Source organism: Eublepharis macularius, chromosome 6 (genome assembly GCF_028583425.1).
Source record: "Eublepharis macularius isolate TG4126 chromosome 6, MPM_Emac_v1.0, whole genome shotgun sequence".
In the NCBI taxonomy this organism is placed as follows: Eukaryota; Metazoa; Chordata; class Lepidosauria; order Squamata; family Eublepharidae; genus Eublepharis; species Eublepharis macularius.
The window spans coordinates 43,066,647-43,092,144 of NC_072795.1; the positions used below are offsets into that span (position 1 = coordinate 43,066,647).

Here is a 25,498-nt window from a genome sequence, read left to right on the forward strand (position 1 = left end):
CCTCCAGCCCCAACACCACAGATGAAACTCAGCCAAGGGTTTCCAACTCGCCAGGCTCACCCACAACCAGGGAGCGCTGCAGGCAGAAGCAAAGAAGGGAGATGCAGGAGAGGCAATGCAGTGCTCGCCTACTGGGCCGACTCCAGCTGCTTGTAGATAGCGATGATGAGTAGTGTCAGGCTAGCTCCCAAGCAGCTGGCTGTGATCAGCACATAACTGTATAAACAAGTCCAGGAGAAATGTGGGGCGTGGAAGCAATGCATCAGTATCCCTGTCATCATAAACATTATCTTGAATCTTGCTTTGACTCCTGTGATTTCTGGACTGTGTTGACCTTGCCCTTGTCATATCCTTGGACTTACTGGCAACTGACCTCTGGACCTCCTTACCCTACTGTATGGACTTGCCCTTGGACTATACAACTGGCTGTTTTGGACTTTGTGCCCTGACCTCAGACCAGACCTTGACTAATCTGCAAAAAGCTAAGAGCGTTTGCCTCCCACCCCCCACCCCTGCAGCACAGCCTGTGCCGGTCTGGCCTTCCAGGATAATGATTTAAGGGAACAGGTGGCTACTGGCCCCAAAGTTTTTTGCATTAGTTTGGATAAAACCAACAACAATTTCCATTGGGGAACCAATCTAGGAACTGGCAGAAATTTATTCTTGAGCCCCTGCAGAAATGATTTGGTGTGGGGCTGATAATGCCACCAAATGTACTCTAATGGAAGAGTGTGATAAGCCCTGCTAAGCAGGTGACAGGAGGTAGTCCCAAACCTGCCAAGGGAGCAGTTTGTTCTAAAGCTCTAGAAGTTTTTTCCACAGCAGGCCTGTGCACATGTGCAGTACCCATGTGGGACTACAATCTGACCACAACAATGAACCAGGTTCAAACCCCCCACTCAGGCATGAAACTGATTGGAGACTGTTTGCATTATTTTCATTTCAAGTCCTCAAGCTATCATGACATGCTACTTATTTGAAGTAAGACCTATAACAAAATGCTTACACAATTGTGATAGAATTGTTCTTAATTATTTCCTCTATTTTTCTTTGTTTCTATGTCTAATGTGAAAATATGATGAAATTTATATAACCTGGTGGTCCAGTTGGCCCTTGAGGACCTGGATCTCCTGGATTTCCTGGGATTCCTTGAGGTCCAGGAGGTCCTTGATCTCCTGGGAAATAGACAGCATGCACAGGTGGTCCAGGCTGACCTAACAATGAAGGTACAAAGAACTGGTTACCTTATATTAAGTATTAAATATCAAATAAGAAGGAAAAGCAGATTGAGGCTATCATTACCAGGTGGTCCCTTTGGCCCTCCAGGTCCTGCCACTCCCGTTAGCCCTGGTGGACCCCGATTGCCTTTTTCTCCTAAAAAGATGACCTAAAATGATTATCTACGGTTATAAACATTACAGCATTTGTGAATACAATGGAATCCCTGCAGCTAATTTGTGCAGTGTTGTGCAGTGCAATCAAAAGCAGTTGCACCCTTCTAAATCTACTGAAGAGAGTGGGCTTAGAAGGGTATAATTCTGCTTAAGTGCCACCCTAAGAACACTTTCCTGGGAGGAAGTCCCACTGAATTGATCCAAGTAGGATTCTGATTAGACTTAAGATTGCACTCTTAGTTACTTACATTAGTCATACATGTTGAAACTGATTTTTACTAGTGACTATTGTAATGCATGCTGAAACTGATTTCTGCCAGTCACCTTGTCTATTTCAGCACAAGTTGTTCTCTTCCTAAATTACACTGGATCTGGCAGGAGGATAAGACAACCAAACTAGATATGATAATTTAAAAAAACATACCCCCTCTCCTCCTCCCCCCTCCCTTCCCCTCTCCTCCTCTATATTTGACCAGTTTCCTTCTGCCCTCCATGCATCTGACGAAGAGAACGTGATTCTCGAAAGCTTATGCTACAATAAAATTGGTTAGTCTTAAAGGTGCTACTGGACTCTTTTTTATTAAAAAAACAAACAAATAGCAGTCACTAGAAGAGGGTAAATTCACATTGGGTATAAATTAAGCGAATGAATGAATGAATGGCTCCAGTTTGACCTCAAGTCACACAGAAATAGCAAATATACAAAAATGTACCAAAGGAGGTTTGGCTGAGCCATCATCCCCTGAACTGTTAGGCCTTAGGTAGATGGACTGGGCAGGCTCCAAGGAAGTCTGGTCTCAGGTGTTCTCTAGCTTATTCATTAGAGGGAAGGGAGAAAGCTGCATCCTCCAAGTTATGACCCAGATACTCATCAAGATAACCCACTTTACTGTTCTTAACCTGCATGGAGCTGGCAAGCTCAGTTCAAGTATCACATTCCAAATCCCACCCCTTGGTCAGCTCAAAGGGTCTTTGTCATTTTGCAATGTGTATCAAGCAAATTAAAAAACAACGCCGTTAGACAATTTGTGTGAAGGGATGTGAAACTCCTAATCAGCCCTCGAAGTCAGACAGCTCTTATCATAATGTTGTCTGGGGATGACAGATGGCTGCCCCACTATCCTCAAACCTCCTGTCTTAAATATCTGGCCCTTGGCTCTCTTTCAGTAGCTAGCCTGCATGTGCTAGAGAATGTTGGCCAGGTCCTTTCTCCTTGATATACTCCCAGCAAATGAGTCTAATGATGCCCAATCTCAATATAAATGTGCCTGGGGGGTGAAATTGGCACAAAGCCACTGTGAAGTGGCTCAGAACTTTACACAAACACCAGCTGAACACACTAGCTAAGCATTTGTCTATCAAATTTAATTTCATGTCAGTTTAAGCAAGCTGAAAGGCAAATGTATAGTTTGATGCCACAATGACCCTACAAGGCAAATGATGCAACAACCTAGCTGAAACTAATCAGGTAAGCATCTGTTCAGTGCCTGGATGGAAGATATTAATGGAATCTTATGTGTGCTGCATTGGGTTCCATAGCAGAAGAAAGGTGGAATGTTAATGTAATAATAACATAAATAAACAAAAATTATAACTGGGAAGCCAGTGCATGTGAGAGAATCAATATAATGTGTTCTGTTTAGTAGTGTGAACAAAGACTTTTAGCTGTAGCTTCCACTTCAAGGGCAATCACACACAAAGTGAGTTACAGAAATCCATTGGGTGTCATGCATTTAAAATACCTAGAAAAAAGCTGAAGTTCATTCCAGCTTCATTTTAGTACTGGAAAGGAAGCAGTTATTTAACAATGCCATGCATTATTATATTTATAGCTCCTAATGTTGTACTTCTTACAAAATAAAGATAAAGATAACAATAAGCATAACTGATAAAACATAGCTAATTTTTACTGAGAATATTAATGACACCAGGGCTTTTTTTTCTGGTAATAGAGGTGGAGGAACTCAGTGGCATAGTGTGAGTTGCCACATCCCGGGACAACTCCCAGCAGGAGGTGGCGCTCCCGGGGCGACGTGATGATGTCACTTCCAGGAAGTGATGTCATTGTGCAGGGCACACTGTCCCCAGGAGTGCTCCTGTGATTCGGGCCCCCTCATGAAAGAGCTGGGCGCCTTGGGCTGGGCTCCACCCAGCAGGGCAGGGGGGCAATTGCACAGCCCAGCTGGGCCATGGCCCGGCACCTCTGGGGCTGGGTGAGCAAGCATGCTGCCTGGATGAGTTGCAGCCTGCTGCTTCACCCCCAAGAGGGTGGTGGGGTGGGCACACATGCACCTCAGCCGAGCCATGGCCCAGGTCCTCCTCCGCTTCATCCAGGTAGGCTGGCAAGCGAGCATGCCGCACTGCAGTGCCACAACCCACTGCAAAGCAGTGGGAGGCTGGCACACACACTGCTCAGCTGAGCAGTGGCCCAGTGCCTCACCCCACTCCACTGGGGGAGGCCGGGCGAGTGGGTATGTCACACTATCGGCCATGGCCTGGAGCTTCGCCTGGCCACAGCCCAGCTGAGGTGCAGCCTGGCCCCCCGCTCCGCCCAGGGAGGCTGGGAAAGCAGGTGCATTGCACCATCAAGCCATGGCCAAGAGCTCCCCCCTGCTGCATCCAGTAGGGTGATGGGGTGGGCATGCATGCCACTCAGCTGAGCTGCAGCCCAGGGTCGGACCCCACCCTGCCTGAGAGCTGCAGGCTGTGAGATCACCTGCTCCGCAGCTCTTCCAGTAGAGGTTAGCTTGGGGGTGGTGAAGCCTTCACCAGAGGCAGGTGTCCCAACCCGCCTCCCTGATGGAGAGGAGGTGGGGGAGGTGCCCGGCATGGGCCAGCATGCTGTTCTACCACCCTCCCGCCGCGTGTGCCCCTTCTTCGCAAGAGCAGGCTAACCTTCCAAAACGACTATTTTTTCCAGGGGAACAGATCTCTGTCTGGAGATCAGGGGGGCGGGACCACCACACGTGATTTCTTTTGAGAGGTCCTGGAACGCTGTTTCACCATGTTCCAGCAGAAAAAAAGCCCCGAATGACACCATTATTCCACTCATGCTGATATACTTTTTTCCTGTTCAGTCTCATTATATAGACAATTGCCCTGCTTTGAGTTAACTGGCTACAAAAATATATGGAGGAATAAAGTGAGACTCTAACAATCTGCGGTTATTCCAGATTTCTTGCAGGAAACTACAATTCCAGAGCTATCTTGACTTTGTTTTACATGGGAAATCCCTGTTTTACATGGGAAGTCCAGATCTGTAACTGTTTTCATGAAATGTAACGTAAAAGAGATGAAAATGTGATCAATTTGAAATTGTTCAATGTGGGCTAGGGAGAAACAATTTGGAAATCCCCTCACTCCCAGTCTCCCCTCTCCGGGGTTTTGTAAGCTCTCAGGGGTATGTGCAGGCCAATTTCCCCTCCCATTTTTCCTTTCACTGAATGTTGACTGCTCTCAACATTCTGTGCCTCCTAGAGCATTTCCCATCCTAATTTTGAATGTTTGGGAATTTTTGTTTTCTTTTGGTTCATTTATGAAGTTAAATTTTCGGCATATTGGGGGAGCCCTCCAAGTATGTAGAAACTGCTACCTGGTCTATAGGTGGTCCTGATGTGCTGCTTTGGCTATTGTTATGGGGGCTGACTATTTTGTTCTTAAAAGGAATTATACCTTTTCTGCCTGGAAATCCTTGAAACCCTGGTTCTCCTCTAGGGCCTTGATATCCAGGAATGCCATCAATTCCCTGCAAGCAAGATAAAAGATGATAAGCTGTTTTCAGGGACCCACATCTAGCAGATTCTGTGAGATCAGGGGAAGAAAGAAGATACAGAGAAGGAAGAGTACTCAGGTAATTACAGTCCCACGAGCAAAATATTGACTGTAATGTAAACATCTGGAAAACACCTGGAAATTACTACAGTACAAGAGTTGAGGAGCCCCTTTTCCTTGTCAGCATTCTTTTTAGGTGTTACATTAACAAAGCTGCTGTTTGGCAGAGGATGGAACTAGATGCTTCAAGGGAAATGCACACATATCCTTCTTAATGCTAATATGGGACTGTTAGCATTTGCAAGGGATAATCAACAGGCAGGAAGAGTTTAATATTCTCCACCCATTGATTCTACTCTCTAAACACTTCCCTTCCCTGATGATTGAAAGGTTTCCCCCTCTGCCAGCTCCAAAACTGCTAGATTGCCTAGGAGTCTGTCATTTTTCATTTTTTTTTAAGCAGGGCAGATATGTTTTTCAATCTCTCCAACAGGATCAAAGGCAATATTGGACTGGCCAAAAGGGAGATTTGCAAAATGACTTATATAATGTAAGGGGATCTTCAACCACATATTGTAAAAGCAAAACAGTCATTGATACTTTTCTAGAATGAGTACTATATTCTAAATATTGCCTTCTAAAATGTAGAATCTAAATAAGAAATAAGAAATTTTACTTACTGCTGGACCAGGTAGACCGACATCACCTCTTGGTCCTGGAAATCCTGGTGAGCCATCTATTCCCTGAACACCTTTATTTCCTTTAATACTGTAACTAGGTGGTCCAGCAGGTCCTGGAATACCAGGAACGCCTATTTTTTTAAAAAACTAGATTAATAAAGGGAATTAGGAACTGTGATTTAAACAAGGAATTCTATACAAACAAGCATAATCAAAACTCAGTGTCTTATATGACATTCTACTTGGATATTTGTTCATTAATTCATTTCAGGTTTATTTATGTATTTGATTTTTGAAAATGGGTCCTTAATAATAGTTAAGCATATCACTATCCAAACAATAGGGCAATAAAGTATCCATGTCAGTTAAAAATCAATAGTAAGGACTGGGTAGAAAAATTTCCATGGCTGAATGCATCACCAGTCACAGAATTTGTTCTGTGATGCAGAATTTCAATCAGTCCCCAGAATCTATCATAGCCAGCTACCACTGTATATTAAATCCTAAACTACTTATAAGAAGTTTACTAAATGTAGATGGGACTCACTTATTAGTGTGCTGGAGTTTTCACATTTAACAGAATTCTTAGACATTTCTAATAACACATTTCCTCTTGCCTCTTTGCAATCAAATCATGTCCCAATGTTCTAACAGTTCTTTCAAATCTTTCTATTTTCTATAGCTTTTCCCAAGGCTAGAAAAAATGCAAAATGGGCTGATATGCAAAAACATATATAACTTCATAGTTAGACCAGTTACAGAAATTGCTGTTCTCTAAAACTAGATAGCATACAAACTTCCTAAGACTTCTGAATATTCTCAAAATGTATACTGCAGCATGAAGTAAGAACCTATAACATATTCATACCTGGTTTTCCATCTGGGCCAGAGGGACCTCTATTTCCTTTAGGACCCGCAATCACTGTCCCAGGTTCCCCAGGAAGTCCTGGCTGTCCAGGTAAGCCAGGAGGTCCACTTGGTCCTTGGTTCCCCATAAGACCTTTAACACCTTGCAGCCCTGGAAAGCCAGCCATTCCCATATCTCCTTTGATACCTATACAACACATGTATATATATTTTTAAAGCTACATGTTAGCTTGAAGGTATTAGAGAGAACATGACATCAACAGCTAGAATTCTGTTTACTCTGAAATGGAAATCTTGAACAAATATTTTCATAGAAAGATTATGTGAAATCATGTTACAAGCCCCCCCCCCCTTTTTTTACAAGAATCATTGCATTATTTCTGCATTTGCTACTATGCAAAAAGTGGTTTCCTCCCCATTGGCTCTCTCATTGGAATGCTCATTGTATCTCAACTGTATCTGACCTTTCCCTCCTTTAATAACACCAGTTCAGGACCAAGAGTAGCCTTTGAAATTCATGCTTGGGATCTCCCAGTAAAAAATAGACTAAAAGAAGCTTTCTCTGTGTGTACATGATTCTGACTGGGCAATGGCAATGACAGAGGGGGCAAATTGTTCCTGTAGTGGCTGTTTTCCTTGTAAGGGAAACATATATCTGTAATTGCCCCATCAGGGAAAATGGCACCTCCATATGATATTGAGAAAATAGTAGAAGGGAAGGCTTAACATTCACCTCTCCCAGTACAGCAGCTCTGATACAAATCCCTACCACCAATTTAAGACTTTGGCCGGGGGGGGGGAGCCCTGGGAGATCTTAATCATGGAGGTCATCAATCACATCAAATGTGGCATAATTTCATTTTTGACCAGAATACATATGTAATTAATTCCAGTTATGCATATTTCTATTATACACATTTCTGGTCTGAGTTTTCTGGTCACAGAATTCTGAGGAATTTTAAAAATTATTATAAATCACAATACAATAATATGGTTTGCTTGAAATCAAACACAATAATTACATGTGTTACAAACAAGTAATATCATTCCAAATTATCACTTGTACATTTACATTGAGAAATTTTTGAAGAGCTATATATAAACAAAACATATTTGATTTTAGCTAGCCAATCCTTTCTAGTGGGAAATAATCTTGTATTGGACTGAACTGGTTTCGCATGGGAAGATAAGTCTTCATTGGAGAAGGAGGATGACCATGGAACGCAAGCCCACCTTGGCAGAACCCTCCTGAGAGATAGATTCCTCAGGGGCCTCTTGAATGGACCCTGAGCCATCACAGGCACCACCCCATGAGCCTGCAGGCCCTCAAGTTTGGATGGCCTAGCATGGACTCAACTGTCACCAGACCTTCCATAGTCTTCCCAAAGGACCCTAAGTCCATCGAAGGTGAAGTGCTAGGGCAGAGGCCCAGCCCAGGCACAAGAGCTTTCCCACCCCCGCTATTGAGAAAGTACCAAGAGAGAACACTGTCATTGCAGAATCTGAGCCCCACTACTGAGGAGTTGACTCAGCTTCTGGAAAGGACACTACTTTGGGACCCGGTATCACCTACAGGGGAAATACCCTATATGCTACAGTCAGACTGGAGCAAGTGTGGGCTCAATTTGTTTGCAGTCTTGCCTGACTGACTTGCTTTTTGATTCTTGGAACCTTGTTGCCTGACCCTGGGCTTTGCCTTTGGACTATGTTACCAGATTCATGACTGAAATCTTGGAATGCCTTTTGGACTTTGCCTCTAATAATGTAACCTAATAATACATTTGGACTGACTTAATATCCCTTTCTTATCAAAGCTCTTGGTACTCTGGCATTCCTTGTCTAATGTATACAGCTTACAATGTAAATGTTTACTATCCTCTAACAGTATTCCTCCAGATTTGTGAGCCCATCATGTATGACAAATTCTTGAAAACCATTCTTAGTTCAGTCAGTAAGGCTGTAATCCTTGAAACACTTTCCTGGGAGTAAGCCCCATTGAATAAAATGGGACTCACTTCTGAATAGGACTGTTTAGATTAACAGTGCAGTCCTATGAAGAGTTACTCCTGTTTAATTTAATTGAAATCAATGGATTTAGACAGGATTAAGTCTCCATAAGATTACACTGATAACTGTAAAACTGTTCATTAGTCCACTTTCATTAATTCATTAATCTTCTTTAATAGAAGCAAAGTTCAAAAAAAAATTGTGCTGTGGTGGAATGACCCTGTTGACCCGAGAGCTCTTCTGGTCCTCCAAGGCATCAAGGCACTCTATACATGCCCTAGCTTGTCTTATTTTAAGGCCAGCTCTTTTAAGATTAGAAGGTTCAGCGCTCTAAAAGCGTCCTTGGAGTCTTTGTCCAGGCAAAGAACCCTATGAATGCTACACTTGGCATTGGCAACCCTCCAGGTGGAACTCAGGTATGAGAGCTCCTTCCTCTAAGTGGAATCAACCAAAATGGCCCTCTTCTTCTGTGGCAAGGGATTTAATCTCTTCTGGTTTCCCACCCTCTTGTAGTTCAAATAATCCTTTTCTAAATCTCCAAGAAGATGCCATCTAGCCTTTGTACCTCCCAAATCTCTACTTCACTTTTAGCAAGATTCCAGTCAAAATGTGTGCTGGCCATTTCATCGTCTTTGGCCAAGAAGGCCATTTGCTTTGATAGAGCTTTCGCAAGCCTGGTGATGCTTGGGAGCAACTGACTTCTCCCTTCCTGCCTGTGAACTGACAAAGACTTATAAAACCAAGTGTGGGGGGTTTCAAAGCCAAAACCTCAAAATAAATTGCATTTCCCTCCCAAAAATTAAAATAAAAGATGACTTCACCTTTAGGACCAGGAAGGCCTTGAGAGCCCGGAGCTCCTTGGCCTGGAGAACCTGTAGGACAATATTTTATACTGAATGAAAATGTCTTTAATCACTATCCATTGTTAAACATATCTCAGGCTAAGTACTCAGAACAATTTCAAACAATAAAAATTATATACAATCAAATAGTCCATTGGTCAGTGGTCTTAGAAGAGTGCAACTCTCCTTACTATCTCATAATAAGAAAAAACAGCAGTATATAACACAACAAAGTGTTTTTTTAAAAAAAAAAATCTATAATCATAGCAGAAAAGATCATAACCAATTTTAAAAGCTTGGGAGGAGGAAGGATGGACTTAGCATGGTGCCTAAACGACAGCAGAAACAGCAGCAGGTAAATCTACTTAGGAAAGGAGTTCCAGAGCTCAGATAGCACAGCAGAGAAGGTGTTCTCAGCCACAGCCATATACCCATCAGGGTTTACAGAGAATGAACATTAAAGATTTCATTTCCTAGGCAAATTCATATGGGAGATAGCAGCCTTGTTTCAAGACTCTTTATGGCTCTGTAAGTCAAAGCAAGCACCTGGATCTGACCCTAGAAAAAGACTGGTGGCCAATGAAGATATTTCAAGATTAGTCTGATATAGCCACTTTCAGTGTTCCTCCATCAGCAGCCTGGCCTCTATATTCTGGACCAGTTGGGAGTTTCTGAACACTTTTCAAATGCAGCCCCATGCACAATGAACTGATGTAACAAATGTATAGATAATTGTGGCTTTTATCTTCTGTTCCCAGAAGGAGATGCAGTTTGCTTAGCAATCAAAGCTGGTGAAAGATGCCTCTTGTGCATGCCAAGATGGATCTAAAAGAAGTCCAAATTATGGATCTGATTTTTAAGCAGACAGTTTTTAACATTTTATAATGATTTTCGCAAGACATAAAGCCGTAACAATCCCTGTGATGGAAAAAATAGGTTAATAATAGAACAGATACCTTGTGCTCCTTTTTCACCTGGGGAACCAGGAATTCCATCAAGTCCCTGATTACCCCTCTCACCAGGTGGTCCATCATCAGCAGGTAATGCAGTTGAACCTGAAGAATGTAATTTTTTTTAAAAATTATCTTTTTCCAAATCTTTCTGAAAGCACAATAATTGGAAACTATGCCATTTTGTTAAATTAACACAAAGGCCACGAACGTAACGTGTGTTGACACTGGCGGTGTTTTGTAGAAGTTAACAAAGCACATAGATACCAGTTTGCATCATGCTGGGTTGGATCCAGTCAGCTTTTTCACTCACGGTGCAATCCTGAGAATGCTTTCCTGGGCATATGCCCCACTGAGTAGGATTTTGAGCATACTTGCTTAGGATTGCGCTGTCATTCAATTCCCCTTCTTATTACAGCCCCCGTCCCATATGGCTTTTATCCATGCAGATCCCATGATCACCAATGTAGCCTTTTTGGCAGCTTTCCCTTTTCCACCATCAGAAAAAAACTGGTTAGATCTGACCCCATGTGTTCTTCCTTATTATTTCGAGAAGTGTTAGGAACTATCCTTTTTCACTTTATTTAGCATCTTTCAAAAGCACCACCTGTGTTACTTGTATACCGTTGTAAATTTTAATTTTGATCATCAAATGATTTCAGGATAGCTTTATCAAAATCAATGACTGTAGTCCTGTTTGTATATTATCATATATGTAATTTTAATATCTGGCCAACAAGCAATACAATAACTAACTGAATGCTTTTTTGGCTTATTCAGGTTATAATGCTTATGGTAATTAGAGTATTTATGTCAAATATTTCTATCTAACATTCTCAATATAAATGTATTTGAAGCAGCTAAAAATAAATTTGAATCAACAATTAAACAACAAGAAATAAATACATATAAAAAAATACAAATGGAAAATTAAAATTAAAATTAAAAACAGCAATCTTAAAGGTAAAATCATCCTAAGAGAAACAGTCACCAGTATGAAGCAAGGACAAATGGTTGAAAAAATTCTCCAGAGGAAGGGAGTTGTTCGGGGAAATAAAAACATGTTCAGCTGGCACCTAAAAGATGGCACTTTTGATGCCAGTCAAGCTTCGGTAGAAAGGGCATTCCACAGGTTTGGTGCCATTCTGGAAAAGATCCTGTCTCTGGTGCTCATCCACCTTATCTCTGTCACTGGGAGCAGGGCCTCAGAACATGATCTTAACCAGGAGACAGGTTATTACAAAATAAGATGATCTTTTAGGTACTCTGGTCACAGATCATGTAAAGCATTATAGGTGACAACCAATGCTTGGAACTGTATCCAAAAACAAACTGGTAGCCAGTGGAGGGATTTTAAAATTGGCCTGATGTGGTCCTTAACATCTGTACTTTCTAGTCTCTATATTTTGGGCTAATTGAAGCTCTCAGTCTTTAAAAGCAGCCCCACATCCAGGAAATCAGAACATGGATAAACATGGTCAAATCACACATCTCAAGGAAGGGCCACAAGTGGTGTACCAGCTCAAACTAGTGAACGGTGTTATGTGCTTCAGGGGAGATCTGTACCTCCACTGGATAAAGCAACACCCCCAAGCTATGAATCTTCTCCTTAAGGAAGAATGCAACCCCATTCAGAATTGGCTGACTGCGCAAAATTTGACTGATTTCATTATTTAACCAGATATGCTGGGAACTAACAAGAACATGGTACTCCCACCTCAGCCATCCAGTCCAGAAGCATATTATAGTTGATGGTATCAAACACTGATGAGATGTTGAAGAGAATCAACAGGGGCACACATTCTCTGTCTCTCTCCTGGGAAAGCTCAGGACAATCAAGATCAAAGGCAGGTCTGAAAGCAGACTGAAATGGGTCCAAAAAATTCTGTTTCACCAAAGAAAGGCTAGAGCCCACCATTCTTGCAAGGATATTATCTACAAGGGGATATTTTCAATTGACCTAATTGATTGTCATGGAGACCATGAAAGCTGCTTCTTTTACACAAGTGTTAAACTTAAATGCTAATCTCTGGCTACTTTTACTGATGAATAATGATGTGCAATCCTAAAAACACTTTCCTGTGAGTAAGCCCCAATGAGTAAGCTTCAGTAAGATTCTGACTTAGACTTCTTCAGGACAGCACTGTAAGTTTCACTCTAGACTTTGATAACCAGTGGCCACTCCAAAAAGAGTTCCTTTAGAGCAGACCCATACAACCTTTGATCAACCTGGCCAAATGTCAGTCATGTGTGGCAGCCCACCAGGGTTTGGCATACCTCTTGTTTTTACTGCTTGCCAGGACTGCAAATATTGAAGGTTGTCAAGCACCTAGCAGGCCCAGTCATGACAGATAAGTGTATTTGACTTGGTAGATCACAAGTTTTGCAGGTCTGTCTAGTGCATAACTGTACCTTTTGCTTTGCATTGGAAAAATCTGAGAGACTTCACTGGGACTGGAAGAGATAACATAGATTCTCATTCAGTACACAAAAATCCTCCCAGTGCAAAAGAGCAAGGGAAAAAAAATGAAAATATCAACAGAAAATAACAAAAGGGGTAACCAATAAGTCACACACCTGGAGGTCCTCTAGTGCCATTTCGTCCTAATAATCCTTTACTTCCTTTATTGCCCTTATCACCCACACATCCTGGATGCCCTGTACATGGAAGAAAGTATAAATCATTTGTATGATTGTTAAAAGAAGGACTTTAAAAAAAAAAGATATCGGAAAAGAAAAAGACAACAATAACACAAAAAAGAAAAACATTAACAGAATATATAACAGCACATTTAAGCTAGAAAATATTGTCCCTCTCCATCTCCTTACTTACTTTATACTCAGCAGAGAACAAAGAAGGACCTTTGATTAATTTACCTCTAGTCCACCACTCTGCACTGATGAAAAATAGTACTTTACCGGGAATTCCTGGTAAGCCAGCATCCCCTCTGTTCCCAGGAAGTCCAGGTTCTCCTACAATGCCTGGAAGGCCTGGCGATCCAGCTTCACCCTTTCTTCCTCTTTGTCCTGGAGGACCTGGATCACCCTACAAAGCATCAATGAAACATGTTTTACTTTCATTACAGCAAATCATAACCAACATATGAAACAATACATGGTCCCAGCAAAGCTATTATATGCTGTCCGTACCTTGGGCCCTGGGTTTCCTGGTATAGCACAAGCTGGTTCTCCTTTATCCCCTGGAACTCCTTCAAGGCCTGGTGCCCCTGGTAGACCTGTAGGTCCAGGCAAACCTGAACAACCTTGTTCACCCTTAGGACCTGCAACGATAACTTTGTTATTTGAAATCATTAAGAAAAGACCATAACCACTGAACCAAAACAAGTAAAAAAGAGCCGGTGTAGTATAGCAGTTAGAGTCTCAGACTAGGATCTGGGAGACCTGGTTCGAATCCCTGATCTGCCATGGAAGTTTGCTGGTTAACCATGGACCAGTCACACAGTCTCACCTAACCTACCTCACACAGTTATTGTGAGAATAAAATGAAGGAGAGAATGTTGTAAACCACTTTGGATCTCCATGGAGGAGAAAAGTAGGGGTACGTATAAATACATACATACATAATTAAATAAATAAATACAGACAGACAGACAGACAGATACTGAAAAAAGTTTAAAAGCATGTTGTTCCTGGCATCTTCTAAGCCTAAATAACTGTGCATTCTTCAATCAAATCTCCTTCTGTATGCTGGTCGCAGACCATAATCAATAAACTTGGTAATCTCCTTCTGTTCAGATAACTGTCTAACCACCAGAGTTCATTAGCAGAACAGATCAACACTCCTCCACTGAGAATATACTATACCTTCCACAGATGAACAGAGCGCTCCTCCTCATAGTCTTTGCAATTCCCCGAACCCCACAAAAGAAAACCCCAAATATAAGCTTAAAATATTACCTTGATGATAGCAGTTCAGAATAATGTTATTATAACATGAGGTGAGTGGGAGTGAGAGGGGAGAACTGGGACCTGGATCCCTGGTTACCTCTTATAGGTGAAAGGGTTTTGCATCCATGGAGCAAGACCTTGTTACTTCCCCTCTCCCACTGCAGCGCCAACTAAATGATTTCTGAAATGAGAGATGGGGGACCTGCCCAGGGACAGCATGAAGGGGGACTGGCAAAAACTACCCTCCTTCCATCCACGTAAATCCTTTATTGTATCCAAGCCTGTGTTTCGGCCTTGTTAAAATTATTGCTCTATTTCATGCTCTTATATTCCATATTTAAAACCAGCATAATATTTTTCACTTATTTATAAATTGTTACCTTTCAGATCTTAGAAATATTGCTATGAACCCAGCATATTTGTTATTCAGGCAGGTATTATAAAACTGTCCTCATAGTCATTATTCAGATACCTGGAAGTCCCATGTCCCCTCTCTCTCCTGGAGCTCCCAGCAGTCCTTGTGCCCCAGGAATTCCAGGAAGTCCTTTATCTCCTTTGGAACCTGAAAGTGTAATCAATGTTGACATTGCATGGTTTTTGTTGTTGCTATTGACACACATTAGGGTTAGCTAGGATATTTATCATGGAATTACCTGTGTAACGCCCATTGCTAATATATCATCAAAACAAAAATAATTTCCTGCTTCTTCCTAGCATATGATCATTGCTGCTTTTGCACTGGATACTTATTCCTCCTCCTCCCCAGATTGCTACTTCTAATGGAATACTACAAAGTTCAGATATCTGTTTGAATATGTAGAGCAAAACAGAGAACAGTGACAGCTGTTTTAAAATGCCTTGCTTCCATACTCATCCAAACTGCTATCCTAAAGAACATTTATTTATCTGTTCTTTCACCCCAATTATATCATATTATAAAAGTCACTTGCAGGGAACAATCACACAGATATTAAAATGGATACTTTTCACACTAAATATTCTCTTTCAAAATATTCTGATTAACACACACACACACAAAACCCTATGAAAAAGATTGTTTAGGATAACAAACATTTTTGAAAAAGACCCTTTGAGAAACACAGGGATTTAAGTGTTAAATATATTATAATAGCCACTGCCTTAACTGGCTTTCAGAATAATATAATTATACAAGATCAGAAAAAAGTTTTGTGACAACTGAAAGGCTAACAAATGTATTGTGAAACAGTAAAGAGTCCAGTGGCACCTTTAAGACTAACCAACTTTATTGTAGCATAAGCTTTCGAGAACCACAGCTCTCTTCGTCAGATGCAAGTACTGTGGTATATGGTTTCATGGATCAGAAACCATTTCAAGAGATGCATGAAGAGCATCCTCAGATGTGACACTGTTCTGACTGTCCTGGCATGCCATTCATATGCAATGAGCATTTGTTTACCAATGCAGCCATTAAAACATGGCAGCAGTTTTCATCCTTGTGAAGGATGAAAAAAGCAGTCTGCAATAGTGAAAATGGGTGCTAGATCATTGCGACTGTATGCAGGGCAGGTTCATTCATTTGATTGTCCTACTGCTTGCATAGACAGCTCTCTGGGCTTCACTTTATAAACTGTTTTTCAGAAGAAAATGAAATGATGGAGGAAGGGTCAGTGTGCTGATCCTGTGTTGTTCAGTCTTGCGATAATTTCTAAAAAGGCATTGTTATGGAGTTTATTATTTTCAAAAAATGCATTCTGGTCATGTTTCAATGATGCTTCATAGTGTTAAACTGCCTGTATTATAAGCTGTATCTGTAAATTAGCTGGTACTTTCGTTAGTCTTCATTCCATCATAGACACAACTATAGATGATTCCAAAGTGTCATCCTGAGCCATTTTTGTTGTGTTAACTGGCTCTTATCTTAACTTTAAAAAACTGAGATAAAGTTCAAAGAAGTTATATGGCTCAGTGTTCTTTCCCATGGCTGGCATGGCTGTTTGAGACTATGTGACTTACCCTGCTGCTGCGTAGCAGCTTTGGCAGGGAGTCGCTCTTTGCAGCCCCGCCCAGAGGAATGGAGGCAGACTCCGTTCCCGGGCATCCGGGGCTTTTGCCAGGGGGTGGACCCAAGTGCCATTTTCAGGCAGCTCCGCGTTCCCCTGGCTGCAGTTTGGAAAAGCGCTCGGCTCACCCACCTCTCCCTCTTTTTAGTGCAGGACTAGCTGGCTGCTGTCCCAGAGCCAGGTAGGAATTTTTTACCTTTTTCCCCAGATTGGTTATGGGAAAGGGTTTTTTTTCGCCTACCTTGCACTAATGGCAGTGTTTGAGGAGTTTGAGGTGGTGCTGTTGGGTTCTGTCATTGGCACGAGATTTTGGGAATAGGGTGCGGGCCAATGAGCACCCAGGGGCACTTCCCCATGGGTGGGGAACAGGGTCTGCCATTTAGTGCGGTATGCTTGTTGATGGCTACCATAGCACTGGCAGAAGCCTGCGGGGATCCCCAAGCACAAGGCCTTCCCTCATGCTGTACGGCTGCGGCAGGTGCTTGATGGGGGGATCCATTGCTTGGCTGGTCGGGTTGCAGCCATTCAAGGGATGGCCTACACTTGGGGCTTTGGGGCTCGCCCAGGCAGGTCAAGGCGGAGGTCTGGAGTTGACCCTGTGGCTTGACCTGTACCACTTAGTTGGCCCTTGCCTGGTTTATGTTATGGTCATTTTAATAAATGGCCCTTTAATTCCAAGCCTGTGTCTGTCTCTTCATTCCAGCTGGGGTGGCAATGAGTGATTCCGCACACGTTGGATAATGCACACGTTGGATAATCCTATTTATAGATAATTTGAAACGGATTTTTTCGTGTGCAGAACAAATAATCCACCTCAAACGACTGACAAAATGCATTGAAAGTGCATTATCCAACGTGTGCGGAATCAGCCTATAACTAGTGCAAGTGGAGTTGCGCTAGAGGAAGGCAATTCCATCACCTCCCCGTTCACACTGCAGTCTTCTGTGTATTCCTGTGGCTGTGTAATTCCAAAGAAATTGTATGGGAGTGTAATATGATGGGTCAATAGGGAAGTGATGAAAATTCCCCTCCCCTCCTTCCCCAAAGGATCAGCTGATGTGTCAACAGAACTGCTGTTATGCCACTGGAATGGCAATTTAGGGTCCAAGCTATAACATATAAGAAAGGCTATGTATACCTGGTGGACCTGGTGTTCCTGGCAGCCCATGAAGACCCATGAATCCTTGTGCACCTTGCTCTCCTTTTTCCCCTTTGAGACCCACTCTTCCAGGCATCCCTAGAGCAGTAGCAAAAGGATTTAAACTGAAAAGCAGCATCAGCAGACCCTCACTTGCAACATTACAGGAAAACAAGGACTGTGTGTAGACTAGAGTATCATTCCCTATCTTTATGCAGTTATTGGCATTTTATTTATGTAAAGTATTTATATCCTTGTTGTACCTGAGACAGGTCTCCAAAGTTGCAAAAATATGATGTAAAGTAATTCACTAAAATAACTAAACCCAATAATAAAAAGGAAGAACCTAAACCAGTAAGTAAACAGAACAAACAAATCAGATGCCACCAAAACACTGAGCAAACACAGAAGTTTCTATGAGTATCTAAAACCTAGTAACATAGACTCCTAAGGAAGGACTAGCCCAGTTTATATTTGGCCTTATTTCAAATTGTAATACGACATCATATTATCATTCAAATAGCATCACACAGAGCAATCGTACGCAGAGTCACATTCTTCTAAGTGTATTGAAGTCAACAGGTTTAGTAGGATATCATCCTGCTTATAATTGCAATTATTCTAGAATTAATAGTGTTCTGAAATGGGATATGTGCATTTTTTCAAATTTAATTTCAAATTTAAATAACTATTTACATGTGTTTCTTAAGTGTAAACATCTTAAAAACTGCAATTTTATCTCAGATTTAAAATTCATAACAAGTATAAAGATGATAAATCCACAGTTGCTTTATAGATGTACTAGAAACTGCTGTGTACCTTTGGCTCCTTGTTCACCTTTGTCTCCAAAGCTCATTCTGGACTCTGATATTCCAGGAGAACCCTTATCACCTGGCTCACCTTTTTCCCCGGAAGATCCCTTTCTTCCTCTTGGTCCTGGTAGGCCAGGAAAACCTGCATATTAAAAAAAAAATGAAGAAATCTTTCCAGCAGCTAGCAAATGCCAAAGAACTGCAGTAAGTCCCTTTCAAGGAAGTTTCAACAGCACAAGCAACTTCCTACTATTATCTGTACTTTCCTCTGTTGTTTCTGTATCCAAAGATTAGAGAGAACTTACAATGTGATTTACCATTTTCAGAATTTCAAAAGGCAACAGCATGACATCCAAAATGCAGACATTCACTTCAATGAAACATATGCAAATATATTTATTTATTCATTTGTTTCATTTATATCCTGCCTTTCACCCAAGTGAGGACCAACGTAACATATTTATTTTTCCTCTTTTCCATTTTATCCTCATAAGTCATCACAACCTTGTGGGGTAGGTTAGGCTGAGATTATGTCACCCAGGAAGCTTCCAAAGCAGAGTGGGGATCTAAACCACTATACCGTGCTGACTGTAAGCTATTTATGGCTCAAGTTCCCAAAAAGTTCACCAGGGAAATCTATAAATAGTTTGGAACACTCATATTGAACAAATTTATCCAGGAGCTGACTCTGTTTTAGCTCTTTATTCTCCATTATTCCAGTATCCTAAACTAGGATGCCAGGTCTTGGGCTTTGGCCCAGAAACTCAGACTTTGTGGTTCATTCTCAGGAAAGAAGGTTGAAATCTCAGGGCTGACATGAACACTTAATGGCTTCTTCTAAGACTTCAATGCATGCCAGCTTGTGGTTACTGCATGTATAAACGAGAGGTGAGAAGCAATAATAACAGACAACAGATAATAATAACAACATACAACTTGATCACATTGCACATTTCTAAGCAGAATTACACCCTTCCAAAACCACTGAAGGACTTAGAAGGGTATAATTCTGTTTATAACTGAACTGTGTGTGCATTTCCATATTATTGTTGTTGTTGTTGTTGTTGTTGTGTGTGTGTAGTGGATACTTCATCTCTTCAAAACCATATGATTATGACTACACATGGATTCCACTAACAGGTTGTGTCCTATGACATCCCTGTGTCTTGCCCTATGAGTTTGGGGACCTGGCAATCATACCCTCAATTAGCAGCCCAAATTCTTATCCAAAAGAATCCTACTATAGCCCACTGGTGAATCCTCCTGACCTAATATCCTACCAGTGAAGCATAGTCTGTGCTTTTCTGTTTGCTAGGAACTAGTTTTACTGAGTAGGTTTTACTGAGTAGCCCTGTAAAGTGGAAGGGTCATATGGGAAAAATGCTAAGTAAGTAAAATGGGTTGAAAGGGGAGTCAAATGGAACACCACAGCTGAGTAGGCCTGCTTTCCATACAAGGAACAATGGAAACTGGAGTACTGCTAATGAAATTCTTAGAAAACTTAATTTGCCAGAGTTCTTTTGTGGAAAGCCTTTGCAATTCAATTATTTTCAATGTAGAAATGGGCCTATACAAAAATGAATGCATAAACTGTTGTATTCCCTCTGCATGTCACTTATCGATAGGAGAGTGCTAGAATAAGATCACGGGGATGTGTGGCATTTCATGGTCTCCTCCAAGGGAAGACAAAAGAATTCAAGCAACTTGATGGAGATAAGAGGCCTGTTTTATATTCTGAGAACACCTGTATAAGTAATTTATTTACCAACTGTGCAAAGAACAATCAAATAAGGCAGATAATGTATCACTTACCTCTGCTTCCAGGGATACCTGGATTTCCAAAGACTCCAGGTAATCCAGGAATACCCACAGGGCCCATTAAGCCTCTTTCTCCTCTTGGGCCTGTGGGAAACAAGCAAGCAAAATACTGTTCTAAACTGCACTGATAAATAAATTATAAGAGATACATAAAGCATTATCTGAGGACAGGTGATGTATCGGAAGACTGGAGGAATGCAAACGTCACCCCAGTCTTCAAGAAATGGAAAAGGATGATCCTGGGAACTACAAGCCAGTCAACCTGACCTCCGTCCCAGGGAAGATACTGAACAGATATCAAAGGCATCAATCTGCAAATATCTGACAACAACATGGTGACACGGGGAAATCAGGTCCTGCCAGACCAACCTTATCTCCTTCTATAGCAAACAAGCAATATTAATAATACATTCAAAGAGAACATACCTGGTGTCCCTGATATCCCCGGCCTGCCTGCCTGGCCTTTGACACCTGGAAACCCTCCACTTCCTTGAGGGCCAGGTAATCCTGGTAGCCCAAATTGTCCTTGGGACCCTGGGATGTCTAATCCTGGAATACCTGGATCACCTTTTGGTCCTAGGACACCTTTGGCTCCTAAGAAAACACACATATCACAATGAATATTATGTTTATGGAAAGAAATCTCAGGTTTGTTGCCCTGAATTCCAGAGCATGAAACCTTACTTGAAGTTTGTGGACCTCTTTTACCATTTATTTATTTAAGATATTTACACCCCAACTTTCAACTCAAAATCCTCAAAATGTCTTACAGAGATGCTTATGCATCAATAAAAAAGCTACAATAAACTTACATGAAAACAATAAAATATGTCAAATATAGCAACAGAAATTGGAGTGGATGGGGAATTGCTTTATCACTTGCTATTAGAAGCCTAGGCAAATAAAATAATTTTTGCACAGAGCCCTGAAACCTAATAAATTGGATGCCAACTGAACAGACATTCAGGATTGTACCCGCATGTCTATAAATCATTTACATGTGGACAACCAATTAATATGGCAAGATATGTTCGCTAACTTTGGCCTTTTCTGCATAAGTGATTTTTGCCATTTTTGGCCCCATACCTCTTCGGATTTTCTTTCAAATTCTGGGCACTTAACTTCCCCTTTGAATTTCAATGCAGTGTTTTCAAAATTTCTCTTTAGATTTTCTGCCCATGCTATTTCCCCGATGTTTTCCTCCATGTAGTTTTGAGTCGGTTTTTTCAATCATGGTGAACTTTGTTTTTTTCCCCTCCATTCTCTGATCCATCTTCTCTCCCTGCAGGCTGCTTCTCACTGATTGGTCTCTCCATCCTCCTCTCAACTCCCCCATCTCCCCTCCCCTTTGCCCCCTCCTTTCCCAAGATATGTTTTTTGGTAAAGAAAATGACGTTATAACATTGCGGCATCGTTGTTACGGAATTGTGTTGATTTGCCCCCCTCCCTGGTGCTGGCCTCTGACTCCCAGCTCTCGGTCAGCCTGTGTGGGTCACTTCAGCTTGGAAAGCATGGGGGGCGGCGGGGTGGGGGATCGTAAATCCTAAAAAATACCCCGTCTACTCAGAGCATGGCTGTCCTGTATTGAGGAAATATTTTTTGAAACCAAACATAATGACATCGCACTATAATGCGATAACGTTATAATCGGTGATGCTAACAGTGACATCAATGATGGCATCCACATCTCACCACATACCCATCTTTATTTCATAGCAGTGCAGATAAAAAAAGATGGCACTTACACCAGGGGTAAAAGAAGTACGCAGAAAGGTAGGTGGCCAAAACAAATCTGATTCTTGAGCAGCAAACATGATACAAAACTGAATTATTCAAAAAGGCTTTTTATTCAAATGGGAGGACTATAATGTAGGATGGGGTCTCAGATGCTTAGCTAATGAGTAAGGGGCCATAGACTTTACCACTATGTTGCCTTACAAATTATCTGTTGCTTCTAAGTTAGCGAACATTTCTTGCCATACCTGTGCGGTATGTTGTCTAATGTCAATCCTAGAAATGATTATGTTCTGTTCCAGTATTTTCTTCTACTTTGTATTGGATTCTTGCTAATGCTATGTCTTGTACCTATTTACCCTATGGCATTGTTTGTGGAAATGTCCTTGACACTGTATGGGAATGTACTTGATACTGATTGTACTAAGCTCGCACTGTGTAATCCGCCTTGAGTCTCCGTGAGAAAGGCAGACTATAAATGACATAAATAAATAAAATTTAAAAAGAGAGGAGTAAATTGCTGGTGCACAAAAGGCCTTTAAAAGAAATAAAGCAAGACACTGGCTGTTCATGCAAATGTAAGCCCCACTGTGTTCAGCAGGGTTTACTCCCAGATAAGTTTACATATGAATAAAGTCTTTGTGTGTCATCTGCATATGTTCTGATTATTATTTCCACCTCGGTGAAAAATCTCTAGTCAGTCAGACTTTAGAGATCCCATGTTATCAAATGTATAAATGAGTATGATTCACAGAGAACAAAGAACATGTAAAACTAAAACCAATTTTTGTTTACCCTCCATTAATCAAAAGGCTGTCCTAAATGAATTGCTATAGTTACACTACTAACAGAGTTACAATTATGAAATTAATGTTGTTAGTTGATTATTTTTAGAAGTACCAAATATTCACTATTTCGGTGTATACTTCAAAAGTTATACACATGCTGATTCTGAGCAAAACATTACAGGCAAAATACACAAAAACTACACCTACATGAAACCTACAAATGTGTTTAGGAATGTAATCCTATGCACATTATGTAGGACTAGAGATATAAAATGTACAGAATTGGTGAAGCCATTGGAAAAAAACTTTATTTCCATGAAAAAAAAATAGAATTTTGGGAACAAATGCAAAAAGGCACTATTTTCTTTCTTATCAAACATAAATTTGCTTTATTACTTCTTGGATATCAAACTTTTCATGCATAATGTAACACTTAAAATTATATTGTTTGATATAGGAACCACAGGGGATTTATTTTGGAAATCCTTACCCCCATCCCCCCAAACCCTTCAGGACTCCACAGTCTATCAGATGCTTGAGCAAGCTAATACCCCGCTAATACAAAATAATATTTTTGCAAGTCTTGGGAATCCCTGAAGTGAGGTAGAGTTGCCTACCTTGTTTGTGGGTAGGCAATGGCCAAACTAGATATGATGGCATTTCTATGTCTGGCAATTAAGATGTGATTTAAAAAAATGCCATGAGGGACTGGCAGGACTGGCAGCATGGCAGGACAAGGTATTCTTGTTCTTCCTGCACCTTTTAAAGTTTTGAAATAGCTGCAAGTGTGTGTGGGGGAGCAAAACAATAGTTCCACATCCCATTGCACATCCCTTTTTTAAATTGCCCTGTTACGTTTTAAAATAGTGGTGGCATCTTCACGCCTGACATCTAAATACAAACACATTTTGTTCAGTCCCTAGTTTCGCTGGTTTCATTTATCCACATGGGGGCCAGCCAGTTTGGTTTCCCTGATGAGGAAACAGCAGCCATGTTCTATGAGTGTCTGTAAAAGGCTATTATTGTCCAGCATATCTTCTTCCAGGCAAATAAAAATCACAATATAAAAAAGCCATTAAAAACAAAGCATTAGACATAAGCAGCATAAAAATTATCCATAAAACAGAAGCAGACCATTAAAAACTGATAAGATAAATCTCTAATTAAAAACCTGGGTAAAAAGCCTGGTGCCTAAAAGAAAGTTAAGTAGGTATTAGGCGAGCATCAGCAGGGAAGCTGATCAAAAGGTGAGGTGCCACCACAGTAGAAAGGTAAAGGTTGTGCAAGCACTGAGTATTACTGACCCATGGGGGGACGTCACATGGGGGGACGTCACATCATGACATTTTCTTGGCAGACTTTTTACAGGTGGTTTGCCATTGCCTTCCCTAGTCATCTACACTTTACTCCCAGGAACCTGAGTACTCATTTTACCGACCTTGAAAGGATGGAAGGCTGAGTCAACCTTGAGCTGGCTACCTGAAACCGGCTTCCGTCAGGATCATACTCAGGTCGTGAGCAGAAAATGCTGTTTATAGTCAGCACCTGTCTCACCTCTGAAAACAGGGGCGTAGAGAGTAGGGCTCGAGAGGCATGTCTTAACTGGCAGGCTGGGCAGTATGGGAGGAGACTGTCCTTTGGGTATTCTGGTCTCAACTGTTTATTTTTGTATGTTTGTTTGTTTGTTTAAGTCATTTATATTCCACCTTTCTCACTGGGACTCAAGGCGATTACATAGTGTGAGATTACAATCAGTATCAAGGAAATTTCCATACAGTATCAACGACATTTCCATAAACAATGCCATAGGATAAATAAAAACAAGTTTACAAGACAAAGTATTAGCAGGGATCCAATACAGAGTTGAAGAAATGCTGAAACAGAACACAGTCAATTCTAGGACTGACATTAGGACCTTAAAGGTAAGAACCTGCACTTTGAATTGTGCCTGGAAACACTTGAGCCTCCAACTCAACTCAGGATCTATAACCCCTCTTAGATCTATTGCCACTTGAACCAGCAACTTTGGGGGAGTATAACCCCCTCCACAACAGACTCTCTCCACCGTCCCTGAGCATATTGGTGGCACCTCACTCCAAATTCATGGATGACTTCTCCCAGCAGTTTCATGTAAATGTTAAATAGAATGGGGCATAAGATGGAACTGGCCAGTTCCTTTGCAAATGTCTTACCTTGTGGGCCTATCATTCCACATGGGCCTGATGGTCCTGGTAAACCAATAAGACAGTCACCCATTTTTCCTGGACTACCCTTTTCTCCTAGAATGCCAGGGGTTCCAGGTTCTCCTAAAAAACAGTTTTGTTCATATTATATACAGTTTTTTTTAAAAAAGCACATCTCTATTTTCCCCTTGACACTTTCACAAACATCATGAGTGTATCTCTACACCTTGTTCATGGACCCATTTCAGACTCTTATATGACAGATGAATATAAAATCTGTTGTTGGAGCCTGAAGGAGGCCTCAAATTGGATAACCAGGAACTCAGGCACTCAGTTCATTCTCTGTCTCCCATATTCTCTATTTGGGGCATGCAGGATTCCTGCTTAGTCTTGTTCAATCTGGCCTTTTATAATGGCTGGATCATCATACATGCTCAGTCCTTCCTTCTTAATAGGCTTCCTGTTGTTGTTGAGCTAGGCTATCCAGGGGATACAGTTGCTGATCCTTGCCTTGTTGCTCCAGTGCTGTTATTGGCTTGCTCTCCTTCAAGATATCTATGCTG

At 41.3% G+C, this 25,498-nt stretch overlaps 1 protein-coding gene across 1 annotated transcript in view; it reads right to left on the reverse strand.

Moving 5' to 3' along the window:
- The window catches only part of COL4A3 (collagen type IV alpha 3 chain), a 115,463-nt gene that overhangs the window by 22,497 nt on the left and 67,468 nt on the right, over positions 1-25,498 (reverse strand). The window contains exons 31-46 of the mRNA XM_054983010.1: positions 24,945-25,058; positions 20,657-20,824; positions 20,225-20,314; positions 18,420-18,554; positions 17,601-17,699; positions 14,893-14,982; positions 13,662-13,792; positions 13,431-13,557; positions 13,089-13,169; positions 10,518-10,616; positions 9,541-9,591; positions 6,714-6,899; positions 5,846-5,976; positions 5,067-5,139; positions 1,303-1,374; positions 1,095-1,214 (exon numbers count right to left, since the gene is read on the reverse strand). Coding sequence (XP_054838985.1) covers positions 1,095-1,214; positions 1,303-1,374; positions 5,067-5,139; positions 5,846-5,976; positions 6,714-6,899; positions 9,541-9,591; positions 10,518-10,616; positions 13,089-13,169; positions 13,431-13,557; positions 13,662-13,792; positions 14,893-14,982; positions 17,601-17,699; positions 18,420-18,554; positions 20,225-20,314; positions 20,657-20,824; positions 24,945-25,058 — 1,767 coding nt within the window. The remainder of the gene's footprint in view (positions 1-1,094; positions 1,215-1,302; positions 1,375-5,066; positions 5,140-5,845; positions 5,977-6,713; positions 6,900-9,540; positions 9,592-10,517; positions 10,617-13,088; positions 13,170-13,430; positions 13,558-13,661; positions 13,793-14,892; positions 14,983-17,600; positions 17,700-18,419; positions 18,555-20,224; positions 20,315-20,656; positions 20,825-24,944; positions 25,059-25,498) is intronic.